The sequence below is a fragment of the Anabas testudineus genome, chromosome 5, assembly GCF_900324465.2.
Source record: "Anabas testudineus chromosome 5, fAnaTes1.2, whole genome shotgun sequence".
Classification (NCBI taxonomy): domain Eukaryota; kingdom Metazoa; phylum Chordata; class Actinopteri; order Anabantiformes; family Anabantidae; genus Anabas; species Anabas testudineus.
The window spans coordinates 24,013,187-24,031,044 of record NC_046614.1 but is presented as its reverse complement, the minus strand read 5'-3'; the positions used below and the strand labels follow the sequence as shown (position 1 = coordinate 24,031,044).

The following is a 17,858-nucleotide window of genomic DNA, read 5'->3' as shown; positions in this document are numbered from 1 at the left end:
ATTTTATATATTAAAGGTTTGGCCAATGAAATGTGATGAAAATACTGATAAATGGACAATTTCAATTTGACAGTTTAACAATGTAATTTTTTCAGTGTGCTTGTTTTTGTCTAACCAACAATAACAGGACATTTAGGTTCCAGTAATTTAAAATGTAGGAAAAAAAGCTAATTATCCAATTTGACTGGAACAAAATAAGTTTAAAAACTGAGGAACTGGTAAATCAACATCGTTTTATCCCTTATAGTTGAATATATCACAGGATGGAGCGGTAACAACCTCAATACTTCAATATTAACGAAGATTTTAGTGTCATAGGGATACAACTCTGCATTATTAGCAGCTCTCTGATACCTGCAAATTTATACAGTGTGTTGTGAGGTGTTCAGGGACAGTACAAAGTATAGTTCATCCATGTTATGAAAAAGCCGTATATTTGGAGACTTGTTAGACCCTTAAATATCCTCATATGCACTGTGATGTTTTACATAATAAATGCAATGAGATTAAATCATAACATCAAGATTGTGTGAAAACATAATTGTATTGGTGAGAACTTTTTATTCTTCAGCCACTGCAGACATGACTTCCCGTGCCCTGTGGTTTGTGTTTGAGTTCTGCCACATAAGGCTGCAGAATGAGTGAGCAGCAGACGGTTGTTTCATTTCAGAAAACGGCATGCTCTTGCATCAATATTCATGGGTGACAGGTGTGTTGGGATAAAACAACTTGGCACCAAACTTGAATAAAAGCTTCCACATGCTGTCTTTCTTGCTAGGATTTAGCTGCTGTCTTTTTTTTTTTTTTTTTTTCTTGGAGAACAGGAAGTCCACACTTCCTTCACCGTGCTATTTCTTTTCCTTACACTTTTCTCTATAGTGCTTTTTTTAAATTGATGGCCACAGACGTATTACAGTAAATCTGCTGTTAGTGCACTGTAACTGTTCTTGTAAAGGTAGTGAGGAAAGTTGTTTTGCTGTCACCTGGTGAATTAAATTTTAGAACAAACCAACAGCATAATGTCTTAACTGATTTATTACACTGTAGTGTTAATGTATTGTTTGCTGGAAACTATTTGCATTCAGTCAAAGTAATAATGAGTTTAACTTCATATCGAGTGATTATTCCTTACCATTTCCTATTTTTTACCCCTTTTCAGAACAATGATCCTCTTAAAACAAAACTTAACTTATATTGTGGATAACCTACACTCTATGCTGTCCCTGAATGCCTCACAACACAGATGATCCACACTCTGTACTATCAGGAAACAGAAACGGCACCATGGCTGGGTTTGTTTTACTTTTAATGTAAAAGCCACAGAAATGCAAAACACTGTGTTTGTGTTGCCCAAATGCCTTTTTTATATTCATTCTGCCTAAGGTGCAAAAACACTGCTGAGTGTAAACATTTATATAAAAATTAAAACCCTGTAACGTAACATAAAAAATATATATTGCTGTGTGTGCTGCCACTTTACCCAATCACATACGCTCTGGACAGACTTCATTAAGTGCACATAAACACAGTCATTCACTAAACATTCACAGTGCTGTTATAGTGGAAGTAGTGACTTTACAAGTTTTCCTAAAATAAAAGACTTTGCAGTCAGATGAAACAAAACACAGTCAGAACATGTAAACCAGGTTAGCCAAGTCTAGACTGTCTGGATGAGGAATGGAGAAGCACGTCAGCAAGAAACTATAATGTAAGTATTAGTAGAAAAGAGATGTTTTGTCAGTTTCCTCTCAAAACCAGACATAATGATGAAATTCATTTGTAGTTGAGTATGTTTTTTTCTTTTTTCTGTTACACAAAGATGGAGCGGGCAGCGAAAAGACGGCTTGATTGACAACTTGCACAAAGTTGTTTTGCGTCCCTATGGCAACAGGAGATGAAGTGATGAGGGCATGATGCTGTATTGTCCTGTTTTCATACTCGTTCACCTCTGCTTCCTCTGCTTTAACTCCATTTCCTCCACTCGACGCATCACAGAGGTCCTGCCTCTCAAGGCGGAGCTCAGTATATCCACTCCAGAGTCGCTGGGCCTCAGGGTGTGGAGTGTGCCACATACCCCAGAGCCACTGACTGACTTACTAGCTTGTTTTGTCATGTGCACTGCTTACTGTGAGCGCTTCTGCTCTGCATTTCACCTGTCAGTCCGACAAAGTGTATGAGTGGTTATGTTGTGACAGCTTAAGCCTTGAATTCACTTTGGACTAGTTTTTCCTTGGGTCTGTAGTGCTCGTTTTATCACCAATCATGGTTAGCAACTTTTTTATTTTTTTAAATGTAAATGTGAATGCTGTTGCTAGATCTCAACCCCTCTGTCTCTGAGGATTTTTCTCAGATTAAACCTTCACATTGCCAGATGTTGAAACCTGCAAATATTTCATGAATTGGCTGCAAGTTGAACCCTAGTGGGCGTATACCAGTGTATCAGTTGGTAGTAGAGTAATGGTGTGTATGTATTTATGTATTTTTATTCACGCAGATGTAAATGCAAAGTAAATTTAAATTAAGATCGCCACACTCATGAAGAAGAAAAAGCTACTCAAAAAAAGTATTCATAAGCTACTTCAGTGTGGTATCTTCATCACAGGTTCTCTTAACAGGTGTCTAGGAGAATACGAATTAGCACAGACAGACTGTCGTCCTCACTTGCAATTAAATCTCTTTATTGACAGAATATACAGTGTTTGGTGGAAGGATTAAGTGTCTCACATTTAAAGATGGCAGTTATGAGTCTGCTTGCAGATGCTGCAGTTACATCCCTAATGGTACACTGAGACAGGTGGTGGGAGTGCCCGACTGCTGCACATAACATCGTCCATGTGTTAAGAAGTGAAAGGCCGATTTCTGCTGAATGTCATGTACTAAGCGTACAAAACATGAAGAGTACAGGCTCTTTCCATGAACAAGCTGCACAGTGAAGTTGCTGCTATAGATATCACCTGCTCTAAATCTGCTTCAGCTTCTCAGGGGAAATGTGTTGAAGGGAGTGAGAAGGAATCAGTGAATGAAAAGACACTGCTTACAGTCATTATGCTTTTAAGTTTTGTATGTTACGCTGATCAGTTAGCCTTTTAAATGGATGCATTAGCAAACACAACGTACCGCTGCAACACAGGACTGTTTGCTCATAATGGGCCTCTGTACACCTATGTACTGTAGATACTCCATTATAAAAACAACCATTTCCAGCCACGATGGTCATTAACAGTGTGTACATTGTATTTTGATGTTCTAAAATCTACTTTTCTTTCAAAATAAGGACATTTTGTAATAAACCCCAAACTTTTAAAGGTGGTATAGACATCTGCAGTAAGACTGAGCTTCCCCAGAAAAGCAGAAACAAACCTAAAATCTCTTTTTATGGATTAGGAAAATGAACCTGAACCCCCCCATAGTAACCAAAATGCAGAATTTACATTGACAGCATCTGATATGTTATATATGTCCAGTGCAGTCAACATTAAAATTGCCTGTCTTGTTGAATTTGTAAGCTGTGTTCACATTTGAACTCTCAACAAAGTCTGGAGAATCAGATCCAGACACTGTCTGGAGTTGCTCTTCTACACATGCAGCATACAGTAAGAGATTGTCTGAGCCAGAGTTGTTCTCACTACATTGTTATACGGGATGCTGGGTGGACATTATTGTCCAGGTTCTGATCAGGGTCCACCCAACAGGAGAGGTCACCTACTGATCTAATGCTGTTCTAGAGGTAAAAACATTCTGCTTTGGCTGAAAGTTGGCTATGTTTGATAATATATAAATATCTATATATATATATATTAGAATATTATATTAATTACAATTTGCAAAATATGTTGTAAAGTATAACACAACACTCTTGTCTTCCCCAGTAGGAAATGCATTGGACTGTAATTTGTTTAAGCCGGAGTGTGTGTAGAATGAATTGTAAATTTCTCAGAGTGTCTGTTTCACCTGTGCTCTTAAACTTCATTGTGTTCCTGTCCACGCTGTAGAGGATTGATTAGAAGCAACTTTGACAGTGGTCAATTAAACCTATGATTGGATTGTGGCAAAAATACAAAGACACATTTTTAACCAAGAAATCTGGTGTTATTAATGAGCACATGAATATTTAGTAAAGTTATCACTCTCATTCTAGTGGTCAGAGGCAGTTTATACAAATTCTACCATTCGGTGTTCAAATGTAAGTTGGATGTAGGTCACATGCCTCGGGATCTGATTTTGTACCTCACGTCCTTGTGGTCCAGATAGGAACGGGGAAAACATGTGACTCAATGCAGATTTTTACTGCTCACTGATTAGAAAACATCAAATCTGTGTCACATGAAAGAGGTAAAAAAAAAAAAAAACACAACTGTGTTTTTTCAGTGTGACTGTGGATTGTCCACCTCTCTAGAATACATGCTTTTATTATTGTGCTTTATACAGCTGTTTTCTGTGATACTGCTGTAGTGTGATGGTTAGGGAACATATCATTGATTTGTAGCTTTAATAAGCAAAACGGAGTTCATTTTTAACAGATCAAAGTGTGTTTACAAGTCTTGGGAGTACCTCTACATATTTAAAATGGAAAAGTAAAAAGTTTTAAACCACCTCAGGAAGTTTGAAAATGAAAAATCTGGCGGTGTGGATTTGGAAAGACAGGATCTCTGCTGCAGGCTAGAAGCACGAGGTTACATCAGTAGTAACAGATGATGGCACCATTGTTTCTGTGATTTTATAGACTAAAAATAAAATTAATGTCCGATATAATAATTTAGTTATAGCTGTACATTTGAGTGACAGGCCAATTCAGCAGCCTGTTCAGTATAATAGTCTGAACTGGAGCCTTTAGTATGTGGACTCATAGACTAACTTGAAGGTGGTATTTACCCTTAAGGCAGAACGGTGATTGCTTGTAAGAACGTTGAGTGGTTGGGTAGCCTTGTGGAACCAGTTGCTGTCTTACTGTCTGACCTGTTTTTGTTCTCCCACCATATAGTCAGAGACATCCGACCTCTTAACAAGGCTCATGGGTGTCGGTGTTGCAGAGACAGTAAGGTTTGCTTTTATTCACTGTATATGACCCATTCACAGCTGACATTAAATGCTGTACATGAAATGTGAAGCAGGACTTTAAATAGGACATCTCACCACTTTTAGGTGAAAGTAAATAAACCGAGTGGAGGTTAGAATCTGATTTTTTTTTTTTTTAACCGCTGACGGAGCTAAAACAGGAAATAGTTATTTTTATTTTTATTTATTTTGTTACACTTTTGTGTTTTAAGTTTGATCGGTACTTTTTATAAATGCGAGGATTCTGCTTTTCAGTTGTAAATCACTGCGTTTTAGAACGTTTTACATTAACAAAGCTCAGTTACAGTTAGTTGCCTTTTTTTAATGTGTGTTATAGTGTGTGAGTGGAGCCACTTTGCCCTGCTTGAAAACACAAGTGTGTTTGTTTGTGTGAATATAGATTTTAAAATGACATTCACACACAGAATATTCATTTTCCCTGTTTAAGAATTACAACATGAGGTGTTTGTTAAGCTAATGTTTTAGTTTGTTTTGAGTTTTCTGATTTAAAAAAAAAAAATGCTCTGAAATGATCTAATTTAAATAATAAATAAAAAATTTACATACATAGGAAATTAGGACATTTTCATGTTTAAGTCATTGACTTTTAAACTTACATTGAGTCATTTGGTCACTTTTATTCAAAGACACTTACAAGTGAGATACAAGGTACATTCAAAGGCTGGGTAAGCATAAGGAGGTCTTGCCTAAGGACTTCTACTGGAGAGGTAGGGTCAAACCCCAATCTTCCACATGGAGGGCTGCCATCTTACCACTACACTTTCCAGCTGCTTTTAAAACAAGAGCAGCTTTGACCACACAAAATTCCATTTACATTGCACCAATGAACTATATGCCATCTTCTATAGTTATACTCTGCTAATTACTTAATGGAGTATTTCTCCAAATGCAGCTTTTTTCAGTGTCTGCTTATAGAAGGAAGGTGGCTTTGTGTTTTTTTAGTGATGATGGAAAAATGATCAGAGAGCAAAACAAAGTAAAGACTGATTCACTTGAATGTTGGACTGATGAAAGTAGTGAATGTCTAAATGTACAAATATGCAGTGGACAGACGGATACACAGTGTGTCTAACTCTTATTATAGGAGTAAAGGCACAGTGGTAATACTAGAATTGAATTTGTTTTCATGCTGCATTGAAAAGACTTAACATTAAGGCTTGTTTGCTACATCATACATCAATACCACAGTGTAGTAGTAGGAAAGCCTGAAGTCCTGCAGTGAGGATCTTTGTGGGCGACCATGGGTATCCTAGTGTTTCAAAGAAGTAAAGTGCATAATGTGTTTACAGCAACATCCAGAGTTTGAGTCTGGCTCTGAAACTTTTTGTCAAGTCATTCTTTGTTTTCTTACTTTTTATCTTTTCTTTAATTTTGAGATGCAAAAGTTATCAATCGCAAAACAAAAGAAATTTTAGAAAGGTAAAGAAATCAGAGCGTTTACAAGCATTCAAAAAAACAGGTTATAGTTGGTTTTCTCCAGAAAGCTCATGTAAACGGCAAACCTGGTTACTGTAAATCAGGGTAGAGGATTGGAGAAACCTGAATTTCCAGAGGTAGACTTCTCCTGGAGAACTCTTATTACTCTACCATGTAAACACGTAACTGAATTTCTAATTGACCTTTTACAAGTGTGCATGTGCATAACAAAGGCTGCAGACACTCACCACTCTATCAGCTGAGAAGTGCAGCTGAATGAAAGGAGAGATCATTACACCAGAATTCAACTAAAGAACTAAAACCAACACAAAGTTCCCTGTAGACGTCTAAATAAGTCGTTTTCACTGCTTTTTTTTTTTATTTAAACAGTTTGCACTGTTAAAAGCAGTGCTGTGTCTGTGTCTCTCACAGCAATGTCACCTCCCTGACGTGCACATCGAAAAAAACAAAAACAGAAAGAAAAGTAGTCTGGAAGCGTCTTTTCTGTCTCCATACAGCTACAATCTGTGAACCACGCTCAAAGCAGAGGAGAAATCAGATTACTGTTTTGCTGCATGTATCCTCTGACTTCCAGTAACCTGGTTACTTGAGACCATTTAAACACACTGAATGAGTTGATGAATAGATTTAATTCATGTTTGATAAATTCTAAACCATGTTTCAGCCTCTGTGCTGTGAAGATTTACTGTTTATCTATCTTATTTTATCAAGAGTTTTCATAATGTTCAGTACACCTGACAATTAATCAACAAAAATGTCAATAGAGACATTAATAATTAAAACATTTAGTTTATTCTTTTACAGTTTCCTTAAAACTGGAAAGCTGTTGAGCAGCTGAAATCCTGTATCCAGCAAGAATGGTCAAATATCATGTCCATAATGAGTCTGTCCCAGCTTTGTTGTAGACATCAAACTCTAAATTTGCTAAATATGTATAAAATATAAAATGTAGGTTTATTAGTGAAAACACTGGGAATCAATTGTTAGTGCTTTTAAGATTTAAACAAATGTAGTTTTGGGGCTTTTCTGTTATAAGTGTTTGTATTTTAAGTATAGAGATTAAAATGGTTGAGTTCCAGAACACCGTATTGGAAGCGTATACTTACTGAATGGGTTGCATTTATATTTTTTACAGAAGCAGGGAGTTGAATTAATCTTTTAAATTCTTTTTGGCTCCATCCACCTCCACCCCTCAGCGTGAAACCCACCTCGCTTGCAGTAGCGCTTCCGCAGAAGCAGTGTGAAAATGTTCTTTTCAAGTTGGTATTATTCTCCTTCACCATTTCTGTGCTGTGTCATTGCAGCTTGGAAACCAACCCCAGCAGCGTAGTTTCCACTGAGGCCTGACTGAAAGCTAGTGGTGGTCACTGCTGAATCCATCTTTCACACGTCTTGTTTATGTCTGTCCTTCGTCAGTGTCCGTAACAATTCTTCTGTCTTTGAGCAGGACTGAACGGTTCATCGTTGTCAAATTAACAGCACAGTTTAACACAATGTAATTTTAAAACTGCAAAATAGCTATTTTTATTTCTTATTCAAAGCTAGAGCTTCCAAGCAATCAGAGGTGTAAAGACCTGCTCCCACTGTCTTCATGTGAAACCTGCAACCTGAGTGAGAGTGGACAAAGAAAATTCAAGAAGTTAGCAAGTAGAACAGGCATTTGGATCTATCGTTACATACAAACCCAAATCAAAATGCTGCTGGAAAATTACCCAGTGACAGCTGAGTTTATGGGCAAAGACTTGTTTGCCCTCAGCAGTGAATAAGGCCAAATGAGGGCCTTGGTAAAGACGTTCAACAGGCAGTTATAGCAAACCTTGTGCATGTACTTACAGCAGACTGCTATACTGGAGCTGTATAGAACATGCAGAGTGTAGTTAATAATGAAGATGAATAGAACATCACTTTAAATCACAATATTGCTCTGCAAAGATCACAAATGGACCATTTTCCCTTATTGTTTATAAAGGACACAAGACACTTAGTTGGTCACATGATTCCCAGTGTAGTAGTTGACAACAATGTGCATGTGAGCAGACATGCGTTATAGGAATTAAAGGTCATCACAGCACAGCTAACACTCCTGCTGTTTATTAAAAAAATACATTGCTCATAAATATTTAGCTGTACTTGATGTGGGATCAATAACGTTTAATGGTATCTTATCTTACTTATCCCTGCTGTAGTTGTTGAGGCTGTCCCATGATTAGTGTTCGTGACACCAGTTTAGATTCCTGGAGTGCAGTCAATAATATAAGTCAGTGTTGAATCGTGAGCTGAACTTGTGCAGTATTACCAGTTAATTACAATAGATTGACGTCGTTTATTCCTTTTTCTGTAGCATGTCTCCAGCCTATGTACTGCGTTTGAGCCTTTAGTTGCAGCTCAGGTCATCTGATTGCCTCTTTGACCTGGGGACAGTGGGATGTTTGGTAATACATCACCTTCCTTTTTCACTTGGTTGGTGTTTAGAAACAGTTGAAAATGCCACATTAATAACCCCCCTATTGATAAAGCTTCTGTGGCCTTTATGTGGTTTGTTGAATGGACATTTAAAACTTATTTAAAACCCTTGCCACATTCTTGAGAGGATAATTTATTATATACCTGTTATACCTGCCTGTTACACCGTCCAGACACAAATTAGTGAAGTATGAAGTCCACAAATGTCAAATGTTGTCATGTAGGCACAGCTTCACATTTGTGACCTTTTAGTAATACAATGAGATCCTGTCAGCAACAAGACGGATATATTTGAATATGCAGGTTACATGTCAGGTAGGTTTCTATCCATATGAACTTTTTCTCACGTCTTTTCGTTTGTAATTGATAACAAAGCTGAGATTTATCTTGTTTTATTTGTATGAATTTGACCTCTGGGGTTGTTTGTTGGCCTGTAACATTCATTGCACATACTGTGCAGATGTTGGCTGCTCTCCCCAGTGGTGGAGTCCTACCTCAGCCAGTTTGAACACTCATCAGAATCACACTGATGACAAAGAACAATTGAATCTCTCCTTCCTGCGCATTTAGTCAGCGAACAGCTGAATAGTCTTTTGTCGTTTTTAGCTACAAGTCTAGTTTAACCTCCACGATAGCTGGAGCTGGAAGCTGAAGGCCAGTGAAACAGGTGTCCTTTAGCCAGGCACTAGTGCTGTGTCTGTATGACTGTAGTTGTTTTTGGATGGTCCCTGGACTGAATGTGTGCAACTGGAATGTGAAGGAGGCTGTTGCTGGAAAATGTTTGGCTCCGAAAATGTCTCCTAATATGGATTAGACAGGTTAGCTGTTTTAAATAAAGTTTAAAGTTGGATCCTACATTTGACTTTCAAGAAAAAGGATCCCTTCGGATAACGGTGCGTCCTCCTTGTGGATGTTTATTGGTATTCAAAATGGCTTTTGATCAGTTTGAGTACAGTAGATCTAACTTCACCTTTAACGTTACAGAGCATTACTCACAGATGTATGGTGGTATTGTTTCATGGAATCATACAGGTTTCCCCTGGTGTTTTGATTTGTGTGCATTTCTTGAAGTAATATGAATTATGTCCTCCTCTGTTAACAGATGCAGTGAAGGGATAGAAGATGAAAATACACAAGAAGGACAAGCAGCAGGTTTGTATTGTAATCACACACATGAACACATTAGTAAAGTAGGTCAGTAGGAAACAAACCTCTGTGCAGACACTGCTTTTGTACTAAATAAAACATGATTCTTAATCTTCAGTCTTCACTTTTTTAGTTTAATCCTGTAACATGTCATGAATCCTGCGTTATTTGACGTGGATATGCCGTTAACTCTTAATTCAGAGTGCTGAATTAAGTCTCTCATCAAAAGTGCACTTTCCTGCATTCATTGGGAGTGGGGCAGTTAATGTGGCAACAGACCTGCAATTTGTGAAGAGTGATACTTGTTTAGAAAATTAATATTGTTAGAGTACGATTCTACTTACAGTAGCTATTTTGCAGGATTATACTCTACGCTCCATTTTCTGAAACCGCTTTAGAACAGGTCCCTTTTTCATTTTCATCATTCTAAGATGTTTCTGCATAATCTTAGTCTCATACTGTAGAATGCTGGTTTCTTCTACCTTACAAAGTGTTTGAATGAAAATAAAAGTCTGCTGCCATAAAAATGAAAACATAAGGAGAAGCAGAAAGGTGAGCAGACAACATGAATGATCTGCACTCATCAACGTTTGAATAGACGTTTATGTGATCTGTGTGTCACATGCTAATTAAACAGCTGATTGGATATTTCTCTGTATCGTCAAGTCAGGATTGTAGCTGAGATGGAAATTTTCTCTCCTGTGCTTACACATGGACCTTATTTTAAAGTGTGTGTTTCATTGGATATCCTACGCCTTGTAGTGTACCTATCTGCAGGGAGAGTGCTGAATGTAGATTGTGCAGATGTTTTTGAAATCTGATTGCATGCAAGCAAAAATGTCAAGTATGTACTGTAGATTTCCTGCTCGAGGTCCCACATTGCAGCATCTTGTGTTTGTTACACTTGTTTTTGAAAATATATCCACCTGTCAGTGACTGTGCAAAAAGACTTGCCTGAACTCTAAACTGTGGAATCTCTACAAAAACAAAATTAGATTATTGGCTAATAAAATATTTAACATAAAATGAATTATATGTATCGCTAAAGAAAAGTAAAGTGCATCTAAATAAATTCAATTATCGGTGTTGCTCCAGTGCATTCTTCCTCCCTTACAGCCAACAGTAGGGTGCATCAACTCACCTGAAAAGCCTGTCTCACATTTCCAGGTGTCCTCGCAGCTCCTCACTTCAGTTGTTGGATTGTTCTGTTCTAGTTATTTTAGTGTTCTTGTTGCATTTGCATGATGGCTTGCTGTTTGTAATATTTATGACTCAAGCTGAGCAGAGTGATGAGTCAGAGTTTTTCTAAGTGTGAGGTGACACAGCAGTCTCTCAGTGGAGCATGAGGCCTCCATACTGCAGCGACAGTGTGCTAACATTGTCGCAACAGCACAACATCCCACCCATTATCATCATTATCCAGTGCTGCTACCTGCGTGTTTCATTAGTTTTTTTCTTCATCATTCAACAGCATCAGTCAAAAAGGGTAAAGACTTATTTCCTGTTGCGTCTGCTCATCAAACAGTTCTCAAAAAATAAGCAACACCAACTATTTCTGTAATAGTCAAAATATAACCCGCAGACATTCTCCTGTTTTCTAATGCACAGACTTAAACAAATGGCACATTTGTACAAATGGAGCACATGATTTTATTTTATTCACTGGTCTGGTGCATGACTAGACCGACAACGCGCGTGTGACAGTGAGATTATACAAGCATTTCATGCATTCACAGTTAGGTGTTGTGCTCAGAGGAGCCCGATGAGCTTTGTTACCTGTCAATCTTCCCAACTCGGAGCAGATTTCTGAAAGTCAGGAATGTAACGCAAACATATTTAGGTTTGTTGATAATAAGCTAAATCTCTACACTTTACAGCTGCACCATCTGTAGCAGTCTGTGCTCCTCTCTGTTCTATCCACCTAAAAGAACTCAATTTGTAATTTTACTCTGAAGCCGCTTTCTTCATACAGCACATTTATTTATTGTCACAGTTCTGAGACACACAGATAAACACAGTGATTACCATGGGAGAAAACAAGCAAAACGAAAACTGTCCTATGTCAACCTACAGATAAACATGACACAAGTTCAAACCGTTATTTTCAACCAGCCAGCTCTTTTCATGGTTGTGATTTTACTGAGTGTGTAAACACTCTTTGAGCCTGAATACTTTAAGAAGCCATCTGCCTGGTCTTGGATGCACCAGGGTAGAAAAAAACATGATACATTTGCTATTTTGTTTTTGGATGCTGCAAACCAACTGGATCCATTACTGTTGGTAAACTCTTTTTCCGTAGGGTTTGGTTGTGTGGCGTGGCCCGTATTCAAGTGAAATTTTGTACATTCATCATTCATGGACTGTGGAAAACGGGGAGTGCATGGACTACAGCATGAATTGGTGTGAAATTTTGTGTGTGTGTGTGTGTGTGTGTGTGTATATATTCATGGTGCCCAGAGGATGAATTGTATCATATCCCTCCGTGTAGATTTGGTCCATGTCTGCAGATGTAAGCTGCAGTGGCAGCCATTATCTTCCATCTTCATGATTCTTTTGCCATATGGCGTGCCGTGAACAAAAGCCTCCTACACCGCCTGAGTCTGGTGCATGTTTTGAGTAGACTGCACTTTTGTGGCTCTCATTTGTTGACTGAGGGTGATGGAGTCTGTTGTGTTAACCAGTCTACAGCATTATTAATTATGGTGAAGTACGCTGCTGTTTGTGTTTTTCTGGTCCACTTGGGACTTTTCAGACTTTTCATACTCAAACCACGTTCAGTAGTCGTGTCAGATCAGATTCTCTTTGCTAAAACTGCTTTAATTACATTCCGTTCATAAGGTTGAATGAAATCAGAGGCCATGCGTTGTAATGTTATAATGTTGGCTGCATATAAATGAGTGTGTTTATGTGACTTGTGTATAATTATTAACTCCTTAAGCGAGTTTATTGAGCTGGCACTTGACTGTAATAATGGTAGAATTGATCGTTTTCTCAATCGCATGAGTTTTATTATTTGTTTGTTTGGTTTAATCAGTTCTAGCCTGACAGTGCTTCGTCAAAACACAGTGCTTTAGATGAAGTTATGAGAAAGGATATTAGTAGCAGAATTACAGAGATGACACAGTAGTTCAAATAGTTTAGCATTTCATGGTGTGTGGTGTGGTTTACACTGCATGCTGTAAGACTGTAAGAGGGAAGATGAAACTTTCACTGATGCAGTGAAGGCGTGTCTGGTATCTTAACTTCTTTTCAAGTGGCCACTGAGCTATCTGGTTATCAGCCTGCCACATCGTGGAACAGCAGAGCGATAATGCCATCACGGCAGGGTGACATGTAGGGGAACTGATGTCTGTGTGGAAATGTTTAGAGAAGGCAGGAAGACGAATGACAACAAGAGGAAGATGGGTGATGCTGTTAACGGGGCTCTCCTGGAATAAACAAAACATTTCTGTGGCGGTTGTTGAAGTGGAGAGAACGGTGAACATTTTCTAGATGAGTGAAGTTAGTGGTAGGGAGGAGCAAGAGAAACAACTGAAGTGTCCACTGTAACTGATGGTAACCACTCCTGGACAAACAAAACCTTCTGTTCGTCTCCTATGAGGTGATTGTGTTTGTCACTTCTGTGTAAAACCTTTGTGACCAGTTGATAAGTTTACATGACTTTTGCTTCTGTCAGTGTTTGATGCTTTTTGGGCTTTTGTTGACATGTCTGATAGAAATGTGCTCGCTTTGAGGACTAATGCTGGCTATTATACATTATAATAGGTGCTCCTGAATGCAGTTTTTCTGTTCAAATCATTTGTGAAAATGCCTGCGTAGAATAAAAGGAAACGTTTTCCTTAATGCGTTTTCGATCAGAGTTTAAACATCTGATTAAAAATTGTGCACAGTTTAATTACCAATTAACTGTAAGTTACTTTTATTGTATTTATTAATTTTACAAGTGAAGAGTTTCTACAGTTAGTAATTTTGTCTAGAGTGTCAGAAAATTATTATTTTTTAATTGATTATCAAAATATTTGACATTTCTCTTTTGATTCACTTAACGTATCAGTGTCTGTGGACACTTTAGTGCCCCCACATGTACATGCATATAAAGAGTTTGTTCTTCTCAGTATTTTTTTTTTCTCCCACCACAATTCATGATTCAGCAAATGCTGTGTGAAACTGGGTTTTCTGCACTTCAAGGTGAAGCAGAGAAAAGACTGTATTCTTTTCTGTCTGAGGCCTAGATTCAGTCACTTTGATCATCTTTTCCTACTCACCCAAACAGCCGAAACATCCTTCTGCAGCGCTCTCTCTCCTCCTCCCCCCTTCCTTCCATGTGTTTTTTTTTTTTTTTTTTTTAAATAGGGAATAACAAGAATGTAGGGCTCATCAGAAATACATGTATGAGTAGATGTGTATATGTAAAGGTGCGGTTTCTAATAGATAAGCTTCATGCTCATTCAGTCCCAGATGCTTTTTGTCAAAGTTGCAAAGCTTGCATCATGTAAATGCTCCTATTGTTTTGAAAACTGCATTAAAAGCAGATTACAGCGTTGAAAGATTCAGTATTAACGAAACTCTCTTCAGCTCCCTGACTATCCACCTGTGTGTTAATGGGATTGATGTCAGAGTTTATCTGCATGATTGTATATATGGGGAAAATAGAAGTCTTTGTACCGCAACTTTCTAAAGCTGGATTACATATTGCTTTCACACACTAAAAAATGTTGCAACATAAAGCAAGCAAATCAAAGGCGAGACAGTATAGACCACAGATGAAACGGGAAAGAAGGTGGTGTGAAAGTGAAATGGTTGCAGCTATTTAAAGTAAAACAGTAAAGGTGAGTCATCAGGCTAGTGTTAAAATGATTACTCTGTTAAAAATATATATATATCATAAATATTTAATGTTATTGGAGAAGAGCTGTTGGAGACAGATAAGAAATTGGGAGACATACAAAGGTAAATAGTCTGTACTGTAGCCAATCAAAGTGTAGAGTAACTAATACATTTGCTGCTTTTGTATATTCTATGCTTTTTTTTTTATATATATTGAAAAACGTCACTTTGATATCTGCAAAACTGTAATTAAGTTGTCATCATCACAGGTTGTGCGTCTACACCACACCGGGTATATTTGGCTCAGATATGCACCATGTTCTAAATTTGGCCCCACTGCTTATGTGTCACATTACAAAGTGCATTGCGAGCATCAGTACAAGTTACTGCAATGTTCAGTTTTCTGGTTTCTTATTGTTTTCTGTGGATCTCTCCGTGACACACTGATCTGATAGACTGAGTTATAATCAGTGCCAGTACGCTTACTAAACAAATGGGTTATTGACTAATTCATTGTTGTGTTTAGTGTAAAAATGTAGATGTAGAAGAATCATCCCAGATTAAAAAAGGAAAAAAAAAAAAGACCGGGAGGATTGGATTTGTAGTTTGGTAGAGGAATCAGAACCTGGATTACGTGAGATGAGTGTACACTTACGTGCACATTCAGTGTTAATATTACACTGTATATTCAACACTGCAGAAAGTCCAGCTGTTTTGTACATCTTGGATAAATCTCTTCGTCGAACTCATCCTGTGGTATCAGATCTGTTTTGTGCGTTGATTCTTTTCTACCACACAGTGGTGAAGGCCAGGCTGGGAGTAGGGTCTGTACCAGGGCTACGTCTTGACCTGACCCATCCACACTGACTGCAGACTAGCCACAGTGCTAGCCACATTTCACATTCTGCATGCTGGGAGGAAGCAGCAGCATTGACGAGACTGCAGTGGTGCTCACAGTCTATATTTGTGACACAAACACTGTGTGTTTGTGTGTGTGTGTGTGTGTTTGTGAGGCAGTGTTATTGATTCATCGGCAGTGTGATTGCAGGCAGCCACCCTCAGCTGTATACACCCAGCTTTACTGGGCTGGCAGAGCCTGCTACACTGCAGCACGTCACTGGAGGCTGTGTCTGTGGGCTTTTGTGTGTCTAAGAGAGACTGTGTGTGCCGGTGTGTGTTTGCACAAAGAGGAGACAAGCATGTGGTTGTGTGTTTTTTATTTTATTTTTTATTTATGTAGTCATCTATGTAAGCACATTGAGCCATGAAACGTGTGTGTGTGTGGGGGGTGAGTGCGGGGGTGTATGCATTTAAGAGAAACTGTTGTAAGACAAGCATGTAGCCAGTCATGTAAGCAGATTCAGTGTGGGAGTGAGGGTATGTGTGTGCCTGTGTAGTCAGTCATGTAAGCACATTCGACCATGACGTGTGTGTGTGTGTGTGTGTGTGTGTGTGTGTGTGTGTGTGTGTGTGTGTGTGTGTGTGTGAGCTGCAGTTCTTCCGCTGTTGTGGAGATAAATGGCGGCAGCTAGGGTCATTTCTGAACATGAGTTAGCTTGGTGGCTAATTTTAGCTTTTATATTACCTGTAACTGTGTTTGCAGAGTCATTTTTAGTACAAGGAGGCAAAAGAAGTGAACATGGAGCGAGGTGAGCAAGGAAAGCTTTGTTTTTTTAAATGAGATGATAAACCCTATTGGTGTGTAAATAAATGTTATCAGCACAGAGGTTTAGACTTGATTAGGGTGTACTAAATGTCTATTTGTTTTCTACAGTGTACAGGGGTCATTTCCAAATGAGGTATTTTTGTTAATGGAGTTGTATCTAGGGACTGAATCTGTGAGTTTTAGTTGAGTCTATGTTAAATTAGCACTTACTCTTGTATGAAGTGATAGTTCTATCACAAAATTAAATCAGAATAAACTTGTATAATCAGCCTGTGTGCAGTTTAGGAGTAAGCACTGTTTTAACATAACACACGTGTAAAGGAACACCAAAGCATGACAGACTGTTTTCATGTCTTCATAGGAGAAACTGAGACTTTGCAGCAGGTTGAGTTCAAATTTTGTTAACTTCATTTATTTACACCTGTTACCTGTAACGAGGATTTAGCATTTCAAATGTTACATTTATCTTGTGGCCAATCAGAAGAGATGTTCCTACAGGAAAAGGAGGATTCTGTGTTTGCATTGACTGGGGGGTGCACACTTCAGTGAAAAGGTCATACTTTGATTATTGTGGAAAACATCACAATTTGTGATTGTGAAAAATGCACAGATTAATGGTAAGTTTGTTATATGTTTACTCCTACTCAAACAGACAAGCAATCTGGGATAGAAATAAAACTATTCGTAGCATGAGCAGCGACGCATGCAGCCCGGACCTGACCTGACCTGACTATACCCAGAATCAGCACATGACTTTGTAATTATTAAATGCAGTGCATGGTGGGGCTAGTTTTCTGTTGCCCTTCTCTCATTGTTTTGAATCTGTAAAGTTTAAAACGCACTTTAAATCGCAGCTCAAATCAAAATCGGCAAAATTAATTTAAAAAGACTCTTAATTCAACCAGCTATTAATTCATTTCCTTTTTTCTTATTCCTTGATCTAAGTTTATGATTTAAAACTGTTTTCCTCATTAAGCTTGTTAATGCTTGGTACTGCTGCAGATTGTAAATAACATTTACCCTTTGAGAGGCTTTGGCTTCTTTTGTTAAACAAAAACAAAAAAAAAAGGTTTTGTAGAAAAGATCTTTATGTTCTTCAAAATAAGATGTTTTGTCAAAAAAACCTCAGATATTGTATCAGCATGAGCGCAAAAAACAATTACTGAGCGCTGAACAAGATGTGGGGTTTTCTAAGGTGAATACAGGAGCTGGTGTGTGTGACTTTGAAATACGGTAATCACAT

General features: G+C 38.1%; 1 protein-coding gene across 4 annotated transcripts in view; it reads left to right on the top strand.

Annotated features, from left to right (window-relative positions):
• chd6 (chromodomain helicase DNA binding protein 6) overlaps positions 1-17,858 on the top strand; it is an 81,257-nt gene that overhangs the window by 8,950 nt on the left and 54,449 nt on the right. For all 4 annotated transcript variants that reach the window (XM_026348586.1, XM_026348587.1, XM_026348588.1 and 1 more), the window contains exon 2: positions 10,079-10,128. In XM_026348586.1, coding sequence (XP_026204371.1) covers positions 10,099-10,128 — 30 coding nt within the window. In that variant the 5' untranslated portion in view covers positions 10,079-10,098. The remainder of the gene's footprint in view (positions 1-10,078; positions 10,129-17,858) is intronic.